General features: G+C 38.3%; 1 protein-coding gene across 1 annotated transcript in view; it reads right to left on the bottom strand.

Annotated features, from left to right (window-relative positions):
- The window catches only part of LOC136864715 (protein CNPPD1), a 164,028-nt gene that overhangs the window by 58,793 nt on the left and 85,123 nt on the right, over positions 1–20,112 (bottom strand). The window contains exon 4 of the mRNA XM_067142047.2: positions 11,733–11,861. Coding sequence (XP_066998148.1) covers positions 11,733–11,861 — 129 coding nt within the window. The remainder of the gene's footprint in view (positions 1–11,732; positions 11,862–20,112) is intronic.

Below are 20,112 nucleotides of genomic sequence, written 5' to 3' on the forward strand. Positions count from 1 at the left end.
TCCTCGGTGATGTGGCAAGATAGAGGAAATCTACTGCAAGTTAAATTTAAACGAATGTCGCAAGAATCTAAGTGAATATTAGGATATTCAGCCCTCGTTTACAAGTCGTAGTTACAAAGTAATGAAATGATAGTGAGCAAATGATCAACCATGAATTATAATACAATTACATACCAAGATAAATATCATGACGTTAAATTCCTGAATTAATTACATATAATAAAATTAACATAATTACACTGTGACGTCTGGAACGTTACAATGACATCTGACCTCGAGACACTTTCCATGTAGGCCTAATTGTAGGGGCAAAAGATCTTCATAGGTCGACGTCCCGAACAAATAGTATTTTTTTTCAAAAGAAAAAAGGCCTAATTGTAGGCGACTATGTTCACGAGGGCAAGAAAAGTGTGTGTATAATTCTACAAAGAATTCTTGCTGCCATTGCAGCATTAACAAGGCACAACATTATTTTCCCCGCAATAAAAGAATGCCCGAAAATCATTCAAAACATATCAATTATCATATTTTCCCGGTGATGTAGGAACCTTAGATTGCACTCCTACAAGAATAGGCTATATAGAATGTTGTGATATAACAGGCCGTTATTTCATTTTTTAAGCACACTCGCATAATTTTAAATTAAAACTATAACATTTGTCTCGCATTCATCATAATAACGCTGTTGTTGCCTCTTACTTGACATGTTTACTTCTTAGCGGTCTCCGCTAACCATAACCTATAATAATGCCAACCATGTGTCTGTGTGACAAAATACTATTTCAACACGCCACTAGGAGTGCTATATGTAAAGAAACAAAAGACGCTCACTTCCAAACGCGTTCAGAAATCTTACGGAAATGTGTTAATTTGTCTTTAACAATTGTTTCGTAACAAATGTTGGGAAAATGTTCGTGAAACAGGGTACTTTTAAACGAAGTGTTAAATTAATAACAATTGTTAGTTAACATTTGTTAAGCAAAATTTAACATAGAGTTGAAGAAACCGGGCCTAAAAGTACTTCCATCTGGAAACTTCCATGTCATTTTATGGACGTCCTTGTGATTAAAAGTTGTCCTTCCCACTATGATATTTCTGGAGGATGCAAAATGTATAAGCCTGATTCCATTATCATTAGAAATATCATGCAAGCTGTATTTTCCAATACAAGGTCTGTATTCATCTTCCTTTCCTATCTTCGCATTCAAATCCCTGAAGATTATTTTACAGTCTGCTCTTGGGCACTCATTATAAATTTCATCCAATTCATTGTAAAATGAATCTTTATCTTCATCGCTCTTCCCTTCAGTTGGAGCATGTGCACAGATAAGGCTGTAAATGAAGAACTTCTCTCTAAGTCTGAACAATCTATGCAGTTTTGCCCAAAAATCCATGATAAGATGTTTTATCTGCTTATTGACAATAAAACCAGTACCAAAAATGTGATCCTTCACGTGGCAACTATAGAATACCATGTGAATTTTTGTCCGTATCACTCCTTCACCAATCCATCTCACTTCTTGAACATCAGTAATATCTAGTTGATACTCATCCAGCTGATCGAGCAACTTTCTTAGGTTTCCAGCTTGGTAAACAGTAGAGAAGGGAGTTACATATCGTAACATGATACTGTATCCTAAACCATAACAGTAAGCTGTTCCAGAAATATTATGTTCCTCCGGAGACACTGATACAAAAGTAACTGTCTCAGCGAACCAAGGGAAGGGTATGGAGTTTCTGATTGGCGAACGGGTATTATGAAGTACAGCAGCACGCTAAAGCGTGCACTCCTGAGCAGGCGCAAGCGATACTTTTTTAACAGTTTAGTGGCAGTACTAGCATCCCTATCATGATACTTGCTAGTCGGCTACAGATATTCTTTAGTTATTCGAAGTACTTTGTATTAGGATTACTGGTGGTAAGTGGTAATACATACAGTAGCGTAGTTCCTCGGAACAGTTACACGTGGTCTTCCCATCTTGCATCTCGAGTTTCACTCCGTGTTCTGGACAATGAGTGAGTGGATGTATTACATCCGATACGATTTATGTGGACAAAAACTCAATTACAGGAAAACGGTTTCCAAGAAACGCGTTGAAGTAAGGTACCCAATAATAATAATAATAATAATAATAATAATAATAATAATAATAATAATAACAAATTAAAAATTCTACCGGTTCATATAGTTCTGGTAATGTACATGGAACTCAAATATCAGGCCCTGAAAAGCTGTCGCAAGTCCCATTACGTGAATCTGTGCGTCCTGAAATTTCGTCATCGACTGCAACCTGGGAGCCTTTTAGCCTTTTAGGCCTACACTGGATTTACAGAGCAAGTTGGCTACATGGTTTGTGTTACATAGCTGGTTAGCTTGTATTCAGGAGATTGTGGATTCGAACCCCTCTGCCGGTAGTCCTCAAGATGGTTTTCGATGGTTTCCCCATTTTCACATCAAGCAAATGCTGGGACTGTTCCTCAGTTAAGACTACGGTTGCTTCCGACCTAGTCCTGTTCTATCCTATCCATCGTCACCGTAAGATCAGTCTGTGCCAGTGAAATGTAAAAAAACAAATAAAAAGTACTGGATTAAACACTTTCTTTTTTGCTGCTTGCTTAACGTCGCACCGACACAGATAGATCTTATGGCGACGATCGGAAAGGAAAGGCCCAGGAATGGGAAGGAAATGGCCGTGGCCTTAATTAAGGTACAGCCCCAGCATTTGCCTGGTGTGAAAATGGGAAACCACGGAAAACCATTTTCAGGGCTGCCGACAGTGGGATTCGAACCCACTATCTCCCAGATGCGAGCTCACAGCTGCGCGCTCCTAACTGCACGGGCAAATCACCCGGTGGATTAAACTCTGCTTACGTCTTGCCTAGTAGGGCAATTTTCTCACGATCCATTCCGACGGCATCTGAAGTGAATACGACACTCGTTCATCAACATATTTTATAAGATCTGGTCCTAATGTCTGTTTAACTACACATCCTTGGACATCTACGGATGTACATAGCAGCCACGGCGCTTTTTTTACATGAAGGTTTAGAAGTATTGGTTCTCGGAATGTAAATGGGTCATTGCAAACAATTTTCTAGGAATTGTTAAGAATGTGAGTGACGAGCTAGCGAAAGGGACAGTGGGAGAGAAGAAAGCGAGATGAAGATATAGTATTCCTATTTATAAGTACTTACTAAGGTGCAGTTAGGGGCTACAAGAAACAGAAGGAATATTCCTTCCAAAAGTTGACTTGCAACTTGTATTATGTTACTTTCATATCCTAATACTCCAACCTAATACTACAGGGTAACGGATACACAGGAACATGATACTGGAAAGTAACCATTTGTCCCATCCCTAGTAAACAGTTGAAACATTCCACGAACAAATTCTCAAGTCCTTTACACGTTTGCGAGGTCGTCGTAAAAAGGTCAGGCCAGCTATTTCTTAAGATTTCGTAACAAGAGTTTTTACAGATTGGGTTGTCAGCCCAACGCCAACCCTCAACAAACCTGGAGGGCTGATGTTTTCTTTTGGGGTTGTCTCCCTTAGCTGGTGGGTCCCCATTTTGAAGCGTCAGGAACTCTCTTTTCTTCCCTTACATGATTCAGCCGTGTACACGCAGTGTACGAGGTGTGTTCAAAAAAAAGACCGAACTGTGGCTAGAAAAACTTTATTATGTAGCTTACATCATTTCACGGACTGTCCCCTTCAAAATAGTCCCCTGCACTATCAACAGCGTGTTGCCAACGTTTCTTCCACTTTTGGAATGCTTCCTGGAATGCACTTTCTTTGATGGCGCGAAGTTGCCTCGTCGCATTCTCCTTGATCTCTTCAATGTCTTGGAAACGATGTCCTTTCAAGGTGGTTTTCAATTTGGGGAATAAGAAAAAGTCTGCTGGAGCCAAGTCGGGAGAATAGGGCGGATGGGGCACAGCAGGAATTTGGTGTTTTGCCAGATAACTGCGGACCGAGAGAGAGGCATGTGCTGGTGCACTGTCATGGTGCAACATCCAGGATTTGTTTTCCCACAGTTCAGGCCTCTTCCTGCGCACAGCATCTCTCAAATGTGTTAAAACCTTCTGGTACAGTTCTTTGTTCACTGTCTGGCCTCGGGGTACAAACTCGTGATGGACAATGCCTTTCCCATCAAAAAACACAATCAGCATCACCTTGATGTTTGAACGACTCATTCGTGCTTTTTTCGGTCGAGGAGAACCTTTCCCAACACACTGTGATGATTGCCTTTTGGTTTCGACATCGTAACCGTACACCCACGTCTCATCTCCAGTGATGATGTTCTTCAGGAAGTTGTCATCAGCATCTGCGTTAGCAACCATTTCCTGACTGATGCTGACTCGGTTCTCTTTTTGATCGTCCGTCAGCAAACGAGGGACAAATTTAGCATCTGAAGTTTTTCGGTTAAAATTGCATGACATGATCCTACGCTGGGACTGTCAAACGACGATTTCCACGAATCACTTCACGAACTCTCTCGACATGGCGGTCGTCTGTTGATGTGGAAGGTCGTCCAGGCCTAGGGTCTTCAGTGACAGATGTTCTACCATCTTTGAAACGTTTAAACCACTCGTAGCATTGTGTACGACTCATGCATTCCTCCCCGTATGCTAGCTTCAACATTTCAAATGTTTCCACAAACATTTTCCCAACTTTGAAGCAGAACTTCACGCACACGCGTTGTTCCTCAAGCTGTTTCATTATAGAATTCGACGAACATGTGACACACGCAATTACTTCAGAGGCCCTAACTCAACTGATAATGCAGGCAATGGAATGCGGAAAGCAGCGGTCTGTTGTCAGAAGTTGCCGCTAGGCGCCGCCACAGTCACAACTCGCTCAATGTTGCGGTTTGCGCGCAATTTACAAAGTTCGGTCTTTTTTTGAACACACTTCGTACCCGTTGCCCAGGGGCCCCGGCGTGGACGTGCATGTATCGGAATTGGTAGAAGTAAATGGCTTTTCCTGTGCTTTATTAACACACTTCCACCAGCAAGAAGTGAACCAACAGGACCACATACTACCCTTTCGACCCCCCCCCAAAACCATATATGTATTTAAACTGTGCATTCACATATAATTTATATTGCAGTTACATTTACCTTTTAACCCTTCCTGTGTCTCTTCCGGAATAATCCGCGCCAAAACTTTTTCCTTGTGTGTCGTTTAAGATATATTTTGCAATATAATTCGGCATATGGCTGTAGTGCAGCGGACTGCATTTGCAGCAGCAATTCGAGCGGCAGTTGGCACCACAGTGTGCAACGAACTGTTCAAAATCGGTTACTTGAAGGACAGCTCCGAGCCAGACGCCCTGTGGAGTGCTTTCCACTTACCCCAAACCACCGTCATTTGCGACTTCAGTGGTGTCATAATCTATTAGTTTCATTTCCGTTTTGATTTTGATATTCACAAAAATGAAGTTTTTGAAGCTTCCACCTAATCAATACTTTATTTATATGTTGTTATATTACAGTACTGGTTTCGACCTTGTGAAGGTCATCTTCAGCTGACCAACATAACATGTAATTAAAACATCACCGTAAGAATGTTGCATAGTATGGGTAAAACATTGTCAATTTACGAATGTTCTTTATACTAGCTTAGTCAATTGTCTACGTTGAATGATGTGAGAATTAAAACTTAACTTATTATTATATACAAGGATGATGTATATTAAATATACATCATCATTATCTAAAGGCTTTGCCTTGTCATTGCAACCATTGAGCTCTTCTCTCTGCGATCCGTTTCATCTCTCCATAACCTTGGCATCCCATCATCTCAACTACCTCTTCAATGATCTTCTTCCGTGGTTTCCCTCTGCCTTTCTTTCCCATATTCGTAAATTATAAACGTGTCACATAGTATGGGTAAAACATTATCAATTTGCAAATGTTCTTCGTCTTATCTTAAACAATCGTCTACATTAAATGATATGAGAATTCAAACTTAACATTACTATTATGTGCATGGATGATGTATGTATGTTAAATGATGTATGTTAAATTAAACATCCACTGTTCCACATTAAAACTTATAGTTAGATGAATAAAACATTTTGAAGCACAATTAAATCATGCGGGGTATTGTACTTACGTGACCATGTTAGGACATGATCAGCCGTTTTCGTCTACTGATGGTATAATGGTATAAGTTTCTTGAAGTAATGAACAATGATATTGAAGTCAAGGTTGTTATCCAGTATTAGATGTGGAACTTTCGTCGATCTATATGCAGTGCTTGCAGTTCTTGTTAAAAATAGCTTTTGCCATAAAATTTCATAGGATATGTAAAATTATAGATAGATTGTTATTCTTATGACGTGCTTCCTTTGATCTTTATGTTATTTGATTCTGTCAAATGTCATTGGGTGTTGCTCGATTTTAACATATCTTGAATTATATGATTAGCGTGAAAGCTCCTTTCTTCACTTTGTGTTGTTAGATGTGTTTGTATCTGTAAAAATAGAGAATGAAGTGCAAGAAATTTTGCACCCACCAAGTTGGAATGTCTATTTAACGTGGGAATAGGTGTGCGTGTACTAACTGTTGTTGTTGACTCTTGGTGTGTGTTATTCGGGAGCACATCGTGCACTGTTCCGTGTGTGCCTGAGGCTACTGCTTGTGTTTGCGGAGGGGAAGGTTGGAGGGGTAGGAGGAGCAGCTGTTGAGGGAGTAGGAGCGAGAGTGGAGCAGGGCGTGTCTTTAATATGTGTTGGTTTTTTTTTATTCTTTGTAGGTAAGTGTCTTTTAGAGAAGGGATAACTGCATTGAAAAGAATATTAATTCGGCCTGTAATTTCATTTAAATTGAGGTTTGGATTGGCGTACTGATCTGGACTGATATAAAATTCTACCATTATGTTGAATAAGGGGTTCTTGGGGTTGATACTTAGAATTTACAGGTCGTTTTCAATGTTTGTAAATTAATGTTTGTAATCTTCAATGTGTTGGCCTATGGCTGAGAAATGATTATGTTCTATTGCATTAATATGTTCATTGTAATGTATCTGAAAGTTCCTTCCAGTGCGCCCGATGTAACTGGCTTCACAGCTGTTACACTTCATACGATATACTCCTGAATGGTTGTACAGTAGAACCCCGCTTAACCAAACTTCGCTTAACCGAAACCCGGCTTAACCCAAATGCTCTTGCAAAATTGTACTTTAATTTTTTGCTTTTACCTTCTCATTCTTAGCCTTCGATATTAGTAATTCTCTTGCTGTATGTGCTAAGAGCTACTAGGCAAACCCTATTTTTATGTTATGACATGCCAGAATGCACATGTAGCATAAAACAAAACAGTTTCTTACCCTGTAGTTCGTTCCATGATACATTTTTTTCTTGAACAAGCAGGAAGTATTACTACTGTATTATTATTATTATTATTACTACTACTGTATTATTCACCATGAAGATTATGCAGATGACTCCGACCTTGACAATAGCAGTTCTGAGAATTGAGTTACAGCAGATGATGGATTTAATGCATTGGAGGCAAGATTGATTTCAAAATTTTATTAAAATACAGTACCATATGCTTTAATTACTGTATATAGTATTCAGTTCAATAGTAACAAAAAATTGTTTCATTATTTCAAATTGCTTTGCGCTTTGTTGACAAAAGAATGAATCTACACCAGCTGATGTAGGGCTGATTAAATGGTGGCGAGACATAGCTGCACGACAGCGCTGTACCAAGAAAATTCAGAAGAATATCACTGATTTTATGCAATGAGTGACATTATGTAAACATTCTAATGTTAATATACAGTATGCATCTTTGCTTAACAGAGTTTATGCATTTTTATTTAGACATTTAACTACCAAATATATTTACTATGTGTCATCCGAAAAAACACAAACTGAAGTGGCTCCGCCCCCATTGTTATGGATAAATGGGGTTCTACTGTATTTATTACTGTTGTTGATGGATTTGGTGTTGTGTAAAATAATGACATTATTATAGGGGGTGAACTTTAATAAAACCGACAAACTGCACGGACTTATTCCTGACTGGAAATGGAGGAAAAAATGTCCTATGAACATGTGCCTGGAAATGCACCGTTGCGACGGTAGATGGCACTGATGAATGAAATTTTCTCTGACTACTTGCAGTGTGTTTCTTTTGTCGCAGATAGTGTGATTGAAGCAGCGTACTGTCGGAAGCAGAATGGTCCGGTATTCATGTAGGGTACAAGCCGAGATGGTGTTTGTGTACAGCCAAGCCAATGGAAATGGTCGAGAGGCAGCACGGGTATACCAAAACAAGTACCCTCAGAGACACGAACCACATCACACAAAGTTTCAAGCCATTTTTGGACGTTTGTGTGATCATGGCTCCTTTCAGACAGATGAATGTGTAGGTAGGCGGCGGACTGTGCGTACACCAGATCTGGAGGAACAGGTTCTACAGAACATTGTGATGGAAAGAAACTGGAAATTTATTGAACATCTCCCTTGGCAAGTTATTCCAATCCCTAACTCCCCTTCCAATAAACGAATATTTGTCCCAATTTGTCCTCTTGAATTCCAACTTTATCTTCATATTGTGATCTTTCCTACTTTTAAAGACACCACTCAAACTTACTTGTCTACTGATGTCCTCCCACGCCATCTGTCCACTGAGAGCTCGGAACATACCACTTATTGCAAGAGACTATCCTCATTTTTCCGTATTGAAAGTCTCTTAAAGAAGAAACAATAAAACTTTTGTATCCACCTATTCAATACATTAAAAGCAATTATAAAATTAGGATCTCACTCTTATTTTATTGCTTAAATATTAAAACATAGGACATGTTTCATTCATATTTTGAACACCTTCAGCTATAAATATTCTTACAAGGTTAAATGATATTGTTTTAGAACTTACACTTATGGTTTGCACTTGACAAACTTATCCATAATAAGCTTTGGAAAACCTCTTAAATATTAAAATGTTTGTATATTACGTCATCTTATTGAAAATAATAATTCAGTTTCAAGCTTTAAAACCTTAATCTAATATTTAAAATACAATGTCAATACATTTACAATCTGTTGAATTGCTTAATGTTTTCAAATTATTCGTTGTATACACATTCAAACATTTTGTTACTACTGGTGTAACTTTTCACATATTATACTGTATGTAATTGGAATCTTTACACTCTCAAAACAGCTGAGGTTAGATTTAAATATTAACTATTTGTCCACAAAAGTGACAAAACTGATGTGCACTGTTGATTGTAGGTTATGAATTTTATCCTACATTAAATATTTAACTTTAAATTTGTTGAATTCATAAATTGCTTGTAGTCTTGACCAGTGTAGGGCAATCGTACAGACGTAAGCAGGGACTCTGTCAGTAGGTGATAAACCAGCTTTGGTGACATTCAAATGGTAATTTCATCAAAGTTTACGTAAGAAAGTCTGTTGACATATCCTTTCTCCTCCTGCCTGCATTTACTCTAGTGCACTCAGCTGTTTGACTGCTGCCTCAGTAAGACGATGTAATATACAAACATTTTAATATTTAAGAGGTTTTCGAAAGCTTATTATGGATAAGTTTGTCAAGTGCAAACCATAAGTTCTAAAACAATGTTATCATTTAACCTTGTAAGAATATTTAGAGCTGAAGATGTTCAAAATATGAAAGAAAAATGTCCTACGTTTTAATATTTAAGCAATAAAATAAGGATGAGATCTTAATTTTATAATTGCTTTTAATGTATTGAATAGGTGGATACAAAAGTTTTATTGTTTCTTCTTTAACATACCACTTAGTCGAGCAGCTCGTCTCCTTTCTCACAAGTCTTCCCAGCCCAAACTTTGCAACATTTTTGTAACGCTACTCTGTTGTCGGAAATCGCCCAGAACAAGTCGAGCTGCTTTTCTTTGGTTTTTTTCCAGTTCCTGAATCAAGTAATCCTGGTGAGGGTCCCGTACACTGGAACCATACTCTAGTTGGGGTCTCACCAGAGACAAATATGCTCTCTCCTTTACATCCTTACTACAACCCTTAAATACCCTCATAACCATGTGCAGAGATCTGTACCCTTTATTTACAATCATATTTATGTGATTACCCCAATGAAGATCTTTCCTTAAGGTATTTACAATGATCCCCAAAGGGAACTTTCACCCCATCAATGCAGTAATTAAAACTGAGAGGATTTTTCCTATTTGTGAAACTCACAACCTGACTTTTATCCCCGTTTATCATCATACCACTGCCTACTGTCCATCTCACAAGATTATCGAGGTCATTTTGCAGTTGCTCACAATCTTGTAACTTATTTATTACTCTGTACAGAATAACATCATCTGCAAAAAGCCTTATCTCTGATTCCACTTCTTTACACATATCATTGAGATATATATATACAAAAACATAAAGGTTCAATAATACTGCCTTGAAGAATTCCCCTCTTAATTATTACAGGGACAGATAAAGCTTCACCTACTCTAATTCCCTGAGTTCTACTTTTTAGAAACAGAGCCACCCATTCAGTCACTCTTTTGTCAAGTCCAATTACACTCATTTTTGCCAGTAGTCTCCCATGATCTACCCTATCAAATGCCTTAGACAGGTCAATCAACATACAGTCCAATTGACCTCCTGAATCCAGGATATCTGCTATATCTTGCTGGGATCCTACAAGTTGGGCTTTAGGTAGTTTTCCCAAGTGTCCCCTATCATATAGAATTTTGTATATTTGAAGTCCACAAAGGCATCCTTCATTGACATTGCACAAAGGGCTTAATTTTCTTGCATTTTTGAGGGGGGGGAAGTTTTTATAGGCTGTTTTACATCTATTTTTAAAATGTACTGCATATTATCCTGTATTTAGCGATTCTTTGCCATCATCAAAACACGTTAATGTAAATGCAAGGATGATTTCAGTTTTAAAGTAAAATACCTATATGATTAGGTTTCAGCAGTGACTGAGTAATCTGCCCTAAATGCAGATCAGTAGTGATTGACTGATTGATACCTTTAACTTGTCAGATTTCTTTCTCATTCTGTATATCATGTCTTCAATGAACTATATAAGCACTTTCTTTAGGTTCCTTTTCTTGTGTCTATCTGGCTTTCTCCTTATGCTGAAGTTCCCAAATAAAAAATAACAGACCTCACAAGAATGACCTCCCTCAATAATTGGGGATGCCTGGTCCCCTCATAAAGCTTGGAACTAAAGAAGACGTGCTGGGGACACCTGATAGGAACTGATCTGCAAAAAACTGCGATGAAGAGAGAGCCAATCTATGAAGATGGCAATGTGTAAAAAATTTGTTGGGTGTGTTCTTGTCCTTTTGCGTTTTTATATTTTGTCCTTGAATCTGCTCTCTGTTACTCCCTCATACCCACAATGGCATGTCACTGTGTTTAATCTTTGGGCATGCTGCTGCCCTGTTTTCTAGTTACCTGCCTTTGATGGTTTCTTTTTCCTTTGTAAGGTTTTAAATATACTATACAAATAACACAATCCTAAAATTGTTTCAAAACAGAAGTAAAGAATTTGTAATGAATAATTCAGTAAGGAAATGAGTTACTGAAGAACGAAGCAGAAATCGTGCAACCCTACAAGACAACCACCGATAAATTATATTTGTATAATGGAAAAAATGACACCATGCAACAAGTAATATTTTGAATGTAAACATAAACAAATTTTTAGTTGGATAAGATATTATTTGAGTTTTATCTCCATACAATATTTTACTTACAATGGCTTCTAAGAAGTCCCGTTCTGAGCGATTCATCTCCTTGACATCTATTCCAGCCAATGAAGCCCATTCATCATTGTACACCTCTCCCTCCTCACCATCATCATGCAGGAATTTGGTGGCAACCATCTATCAACAGAAATGGAATATGAAAATACATTTTACAACATATTTTCACATGATAAATTTACAAAATGATTATTTTTAAATGTTATAAATTATTTCAAGAACTGAATTAGAATTTCTTAAAAGTGAATAACAACGTATAAAAACTTATACTCTAACTTATGTTAAGAAAAAAATCATCTTGAGATTTTACTTTGTACGTTATAAAGGTGATGTAATCGCCATTCTACTCTCTCACTAAGTCTGAACTTAGCACAAGTACTCTTAATGAGTTTCACATGTATGATCAACAGCCAAGTTAAAATTTAAGCACCACTGTAGCCTAATGCTCTGCAACATTAGTAAAACTCACCTTGAACTATGTCTCTTATTTCAACTATTCCAAGATAGCAAGACAGCACCAGAACAATAAATAGTAGGTAGTAAGAAATAATGCATTAGCCACAAAATTGGTATCATTTAAAAAGGAAGAATAATGTTGTCTAGGTTATCAGTTCTACAGACTCTCTGATGCAGCCTTCCATGCCATCCTATTTCAGACTAACCATTTCTTTCCCATGTGTGGTAAATATTACAACCTTATCTATCTATCTCATTCGTGCTTCAGCCTAACCTTACAGCTCTTATTACCAACACTTCCCTCTACAACGCACATGATTGAGTCTTGGATGTCTCATCAAATTTTGCTGAATAGTTCTCCCACAAATTCGGTTCAGCTTCTCTTCATTTACAATCCAATTTATCTATCTAACTTTCAACATTATTCTTCTAATATTAAATATCAAGGGGATCTCTTTTCTTTACTTGCATCAATGTCCAATGTAGCTTGAACAGTTACACTAAAATATTACAATGAAATCAGTGATGTAAAGGTTAATGGCTCGAAACACAAGATAGTGGAGTGTACAAACACTTAGGAATAAGTGTCAGAATAAATGTTTTATTAGTTATTTGTCCTGTATCTTGATGCACTTAGAGGGAAGAAAAAAAAAAAAAAATCAGACTTGAATGGTAGCAAAGAATATGTACACAGTTAAGAGGAAAACAAATCGAATTACACAGCACTTTAATACCTTAACATACCATAAACATCAGATGGACTACGCCAATACGCACAAATAAATATCAGGTTGGCCAAAGTGACGACTATAATAAAGGCATGTGGAGCGTAGCTGGGAAACCTACCAGGGGCATTGGGATACGAAGCTTGCAGTTTTCCAGAAAAATCAACGGTGATCCCTTGATTTGAGATTATATTTTCCCAAAATAAACATTACATGGTAGGTTTCGAACAAATTCATCTATCCAAACAATCCAGTTACAACATTTCCAAAATACAAGTTAGATGTACTTTGCCAAGAGCTTTGCTATTAGGTCAAGAGGAACACTAGAAATATCTTCACATAATGCAACTTCTACAATACAATTTGAGGGTAAGAGGAAACACAGGATACACGTACAATATAAATGAAGACATCTGAGCCACTTAATGGAAATAGGGAGAAATCAGAAATATTAAAATATTAAAATTTACTCATTCGGGACAAATATTTCAGATTCCCTATGGGAATCAACATCTATATCATATTTAAACATGGCGCAGAGGACAGTTCAACTTGCTCCCACACCAAAAACACTTCTGATGCAGGGCAGCAGAAAAACTAGCGTGCATCAAGTGACACGGAGTTACTACAGGCAAACCCCGAGGGAAATTAAGTTAATCTACAAATTACATGTTTAGCAAACAAAGGAAAGGGGAATGCCTCGAAAGTAAACAAGCAGGCCCAGCTGAAAAGCTAAGGCATCTGATGTAATTGAGTGGCAGTCTGGGCGAGTAGGGTAAACTCCTATGTGAAAATACAAGCAAACATTAAATATAAATTAAAGTGAAACTGAGATCAACAGTGCTTATCTCAAGGTAGCCCATCCCGGGAGGGAGGATTCGCCGACGTGTGTCTAATCGCAGTACTGATGAGAGAACGAAAAACCACGAAATCTTGCCTCGGTCTCTTAAAAAGGCAAAGCTGGCCGCAGTGTGATTACCAAGTGACCAATCAGAGCACAGGAGCCCCCCCTATCGCCACCCAGATCCACCAATCAAAACTCTTTATCAACTCGTGAAGTTTTCACAATATTCCAGAACATAGGCACACATTAATCGCGAACTTTCCAACTTCCAGAATTAGTAAGGACATGCTTCTAGAATCGACAGGGGCCAACACACGCTGTTTCTAAGGTATGTGTCACAACCTTTCTGGAATGTTACAGATATCACCGAACAATAATAATTTACATCTTTTTTTTTGCTTCATGCCGCACCGACACAGATAGGTCTTATGCCAACGATGAGATAGGAAAGGCCTAGGAATTGGAAGGAAGCGGCCGTGGCCTTAATTAAGGTACAGTCCCGGCATCTGCCTGGTGTGAAGGTGGGAAACCACGGAAAACCATCTTCAGGGCTGCCGACAGTGGGGCTCGAACCCATTATCTCCCAATTACTGGATAATGGCCGCACTTAAGCAATTGCAGCTATCAAGCTCAGTAGTTTACAATCTAGTAGTTACTTAAGTAGTTAAAGGGAATACAACAAAACATTCCAGAATAGTATTCTACACCATACAGGCTAGGTAGGTAAGGGAATACAACTAAAATATTCCACAACAACATTCCACATCATACAGCAAACATTCCTTGAAAGAGATTCTGCACAGGTCTCAGTCTGGTCATCACGACTGCACCCATTGTTGATTTCTAGACTTGTGGCCCTGCAGTCGCTCCGAACAGTGCACAACAGCCTCTGCTGGCCTCTGGCATAGAGTTGCTGTCAACACACAACAGGATGATGCATTGTCGTTTGCCCATCATTGCATCATTTTCGATACGTGCTCACAACAGCGGCAGGAGAGCAGTCCAAGTTGGTACCAAGTTGCCATGCTATCATAATTTGCTCTCTATCAAAGGTGGAGAGATCGGCCGCTTTTCCCATTCTAACACCGAAGATAATAACAGAGCCTGTAGACCTGCCCTATATATACCATGCTGACAACATGCCACGTGTTACTCTCCCTGGCCCAGGCGTGCTAAATGCTTCCAGATCGAATGGTCATAAAGCAATGGCCCATCGGTGAATGTCAGTAGTGGCGACTGGGAATTAAAAGTGGGGGGGGAATGTACAGACAACAAAAAGTACATGGGTTAGTGGGATATAGCGGGCGGGGGATGGGGGGTAGGAGGGAGGGAGGAGGGCGGCGTGGTGTATGCATGTAAACTGAAAAACCTCCAAAGTGGGAATTATTTATGCAATCTGAGTTAATTTCCACAGAGAGGTAAATGTTTTACCAACTTAAGTGTAGCAATAATTTGAGATTCTGATTCAATAATAGACTATACAATAAAAATTTCACCAAAGGAACAACATATACATCTATTACAATTAAACAGAAGTACGGCGTGATTATGCAATAAAAATTTGACTAGGCCTATACACTAAGAAACTAATAGACAGTAAATGACTGCTAGATAGACGAACGTGCGTGGCAAGTCGGTGAATCATACCTCAGTGTCCATGATCTTGGCAAAAATTATACCCCTGGTACCCTTTCTCACAGCATATGCAAAGTCCCCACTACTTGCTGTGGTGCTATGCAAATCAGTTAGCCGTGACGAGCGACATTTTGTGCGGATTTCCGCTAATAATTAACAAAAATAAAGTAAAGAATTAGCTAATAAGAAAACAGGGCTTGTACAAAGTGCTTTTATAAAAAAAATTACTCCTATATTCCTAGTTTCAGACGGCTAAAATGGAACAATTTTTTTCTCCACAAAGTGGGGGTGGGGGGCGACTGCCCCCCTCGGCCCCCTTTGTCGCCGCTACTGGTGTATGTTACTTTTTTTTTTAACAAGTTGTTTCACGTCGCACTGACACAGATAAGAATATGGCGACGATGGGACAGGAAAGGGCTAGGAGTGGGAAGGAAGCTGCCGTGGCCTTATTTAAGGTATAGCCCCAGCATTTTCCTGGTGTAAAAATGGGAAACCACAGAAAACCATCTTCAGGGCTGCCAACAGTGGAGTTCGAACTCACTATCTCCCGAATACTGGCCACACTTAAGCGACTGCAGCTAACGAGTTCGGTGGTGAATGTTACAAGGCACACTGTCAGTTCATTCATTTTAACCTGTAGGCCTACTCACAAAGGAAATACCTGAAATGAGGAATTGAGTTGTGAAATTAGGCCTATATATACCAAGTGGTGCCTGCTTAGCTCAAGGAGAGAAATTTGAGAAGTGGGTAAATTATGAAACTTCTACAGATTTAACCGAGAAGGAGCCAGTTGTACGAACAAGGAATAGATCTCCGTATAGCTATTCCCAGTATATCCTCGAGAGTCTGTTGTACCATTCCACATTATTCTGTAGTTAGCTATACTGGGTATAACGCCAGTGACGAAGAATGTTGGCAATGCTTGCATCATAAAATCATTCTGCACTGCGATCTTCAACTGTTACCTTAAAGCAACAACATCAACATCAGTCGTCATCACGTGTGTAGTATTAATTTATGTTTGTTTTCATCTTTCATTTTCAAATTATTCACTATGTCACAGCAGAAGAAAAGAGCCCTAATTATATTTTTGAAGAAGCATCACAGCTTATAAGCATTGTAGAATATAAGAAAATAAGAGAACAGATGAATTGACGTCTAACGAAAAGGTTAGTGTTCGCTTTTAGTAGTATTTCATTGTGTAGTCCAATTGCAGACATGCCAACTTTCAAAAGTTAAAAAATCAGGAGAAATTTGGCAGTGAATCGCAACGTATTATGACATCACTGATGGCCGAACATGAACTAACACATTATAATTCAATACATTAACAATTCTATTTGGCCTAAATATATGTGAATACTAAATACTGGACATACCTGAACTGTAGGAACATGTGACTTCTCATCCTTCAACATGCTGATCACATTACGACAAGTTATTGTTCAACACACCTGTATCTGACTAGGCACTCTTCACAAACTATGAACTAAATTTTTGCTCAAAGCACTTGCCTTGTTGAACTGATTTCAAGGTTAAAAGTTTCTCCAAAGTTTGTTCAGACAGCAAGTATCTGAACTGTGTTCTTGTCTTTGTGACTGCTAAAAATCCTTTCACATTCTGCATTGCTATGTGGAATTCATAAAATAGCAAACATCACCTTAGAGAGTCTATCATATTTAAGTACACCATCAGCTGATTTCATTTCACTTACCAATGCCCATTGAACATCAATTCTTCATTTTGCAAGGTATCTTTCTTCGAGCTGAAAGTTACAGAACTGGGAGTGCAGAATATCAGTTTCTTTATCTAAATGTTCCGTTTCACTAGTCAGAATGTTCGGAAACTTGTTAATAAAAAATCTAAGGCTAGAAAATAATGCCTTACTTATAGCAGAAATATTTGCAACTTCTGCATTAATTAAAACTTCACCTTTGAAGGGAAATTTGTGAAACATGTAGTCACATGATGAAGAGAAACACTAACAGACTTAAAGAATATGCACTTTTCCTCAGACTTCAAAGTGTCCACTAAAACAAACGCAGATTTCCCTATCATGATCACAATCATCCTTTTGATTTGCTGGAGTATGGTAATCTACATCAAGGAGAGAGGAGGAGCTTTTAATAACATGTGGTTTCACAAACCTTGCCATCACATTCTTCAATAGTTCCTCCAAAACTGACCTGAATAAGTGGATGTGCGGCATACATGACTGAAGAGCTACGTTTGGATTCTCAAAGATATCCATAAAACTTGAGAGAAAAAGGCAAAAAGATTTTTGTAAATTTGATGAAAGGAACATGAACAGTCGTTCTTCATATGATAATGCATGGCTCTTAGTGTCATCAGTAGTTTCATTCTTTTTTAAAGTGAAAATGATTACTGGGTTTTCTTTTTAACTAAGAAGTGTGGTGAAATGTTATGACAATCCTTCACCTTTTCAGACAAACAAGACACATCTGCACTTAAACTGTGCTTAGGAATTTTGTAAGTCTTCAACGTTCCCATCTCAGAATCCTTACTCACAATTTCGCTCCTGAATAGAGTAACCAAAGTGTCCCACAGCAGCAAAATCCTATCTAAACACCTTCTTAGTGATAACCATCGAGTAGACACCTGCTTCAGAACTTTCCTGATCTCTGTGTTGTGTAAAGTCTGAAATTCTCTGAACTTTTCTTTCCTCTTTGCGCTCCTTTCCAGATAATAAAATATATCAATTATACTTTAATCTACATTTACGGGCAAGCATGCTGCACCCTTCTCTGCAGCAAGATTAATTAGGTGACAAGTGCAGCCTACGATGATTATGTTAATATTTTCCAGCTTCAAACATCCTGCCACACCATTCTTTAATTCTACCATTACAACACCATTCAGCACCAACAGCTAGGCAGTTTTTTAATGGAATGCAGAATTCCCGAAAAGTTGAGAGCAAAAGGTCGGCAATGTTAGCTCCAGTAGCACCTCCTTCTAAATTAGGCACAGAGAGTAGACAACTCTGAATTTCAATGAGTTCAGGCCTAAAAAATTGTTACAACAATAGGATATATTTTCAAGTCGCTTTTATTGCTACCATCAGTAGCAACAGAAAATGCATTCACCTGGATGCGATACAATTTTCGCCCTTTCTTCCATGTACATTTCTGTAATGATAGCCGCTGTTTTCGTTCTAGCACACCCATATCGTTTAGCGATTTCCGAATCGGGAAACATTTTGCGAAACAAAGGTCCCGCGTGGTCGGCACGACTTACAGACCGGTCATGTTCTTCGATAAATGACGTAAATAACGCCTCGGTATTAGTCACAAGATTTACATCTTGATCTTTACATGAATAGTTCAGTTTCTGGTTTCTTTCTACACACTGGACACCATGTTTTCTCGTTTGCACATGCTTGAGTATATCGCACTTCCCGCCAAGCACAACTGAAATATCACACCTACATTTAGTACAGAATGTGAACGTTGGTCCCTTCTTGGATTCACTGAAACACGGAAACTCTTCCCTATAAGCACTTTTAAACACTGGATCATATTTCTTTTTTGACATTTTGGCCAAAACAAATATTAAGACATACACCACGAGCACTTCTGCAGGCCCTGCATGCTACTCCTGAGGTTAGGTTACTCGCTTGCAAAGAGAATGACTGCATTATAGACCAAAGAGGAGCACATGACTGGCTACCGTGCCCCGTACTGCCATCTGGTGTATTATTAGAACTACTATCGACCAGCTATATATCGATAGAAAGAGAAAATCCGTGGGAGTTTAAAATAATACGAAAATGACTGATACTGCTCTGAAAATTGGGAGATCGATTAAATATCAGGAGACTTGGCACGTCTGCAATTGTAATTAATTTTAGTATTACTGATGTATAGACCAGGAGAAAGAAAAGTCTTTGCTACCATTAACAATGTAATTCAGTATTTGTCTATCGTAGCATTCGTTCAAGTCTCAATACATTTTTTCTTTGCCCTGAAATATGAGTCTATATTATCAAATGCAGTAAGGTTAAATGTAGGTGTCAGACATCTGAATATTAGGTATATTGTTCTCATTTTGCTATTCATAATTTGTAGACAAAAGTTAGGGAGAAAATAGCTTCAGAGTTCAATGCCCAATGGAAGAAAGGGAGAGCAGCCGAGTCAGAAATTCGACTCACTGAAGAAAGAAACCAGAAAATACTCTGCAAAGCTGAGGCAGCAGAGGGATGGCAGGCTACATACAGAAATCAAGGCCAACCCTCTGTACTTTTTTTGCTATTTTGCTTTATGTCGCACCGACACATATGTCTTATGGCGACGGTCAACCCTCTGTGTGATAAGAGTTCAATCAATCAAAGTGTCTTTGATTCTGATGCAACATTTCTTTGTGAAGGTTGGTGTTCATTATGTACTTGATCAAAAATACTATTTGTATTTTAAAAATAACATAAATATGAATTTTTCAGAGTAATGTAAGTTGATCTACAATTCTGTATTTTCAAAGCCAACAGAATCTGCAAGTGGTGATTCGTTGTAGTTGCCAAATGCTGAATTAGATAAGGTAAGTCTTTAACAAGCAAGTTTTGTATGGAGGTAACTTACCATAGATAACATGCTGTAAGTGCATGGGCAGCAATTAAGTTTATGTAGTTTACTTAGTTTTATAAATAATGTATGTTTTTTAAGCCATACATAAACTGTGGGGGTTCACAGAAAATCTC

Source organism: Anabrus simplex, chromosome 2, assembly GCF_040414725.1.
Source record: "Anabrus simplex isolate iqAnaSimp1 chromosome 2, ASM4041472v1, whole genome shotgun sequence".
Taxonomy (NCBI): Eukaryota; Metazoa; Arthropoda; class Insecta; order Orthoptera; family Tettigoniidae; genus Anabrus; species Anabrus simplex.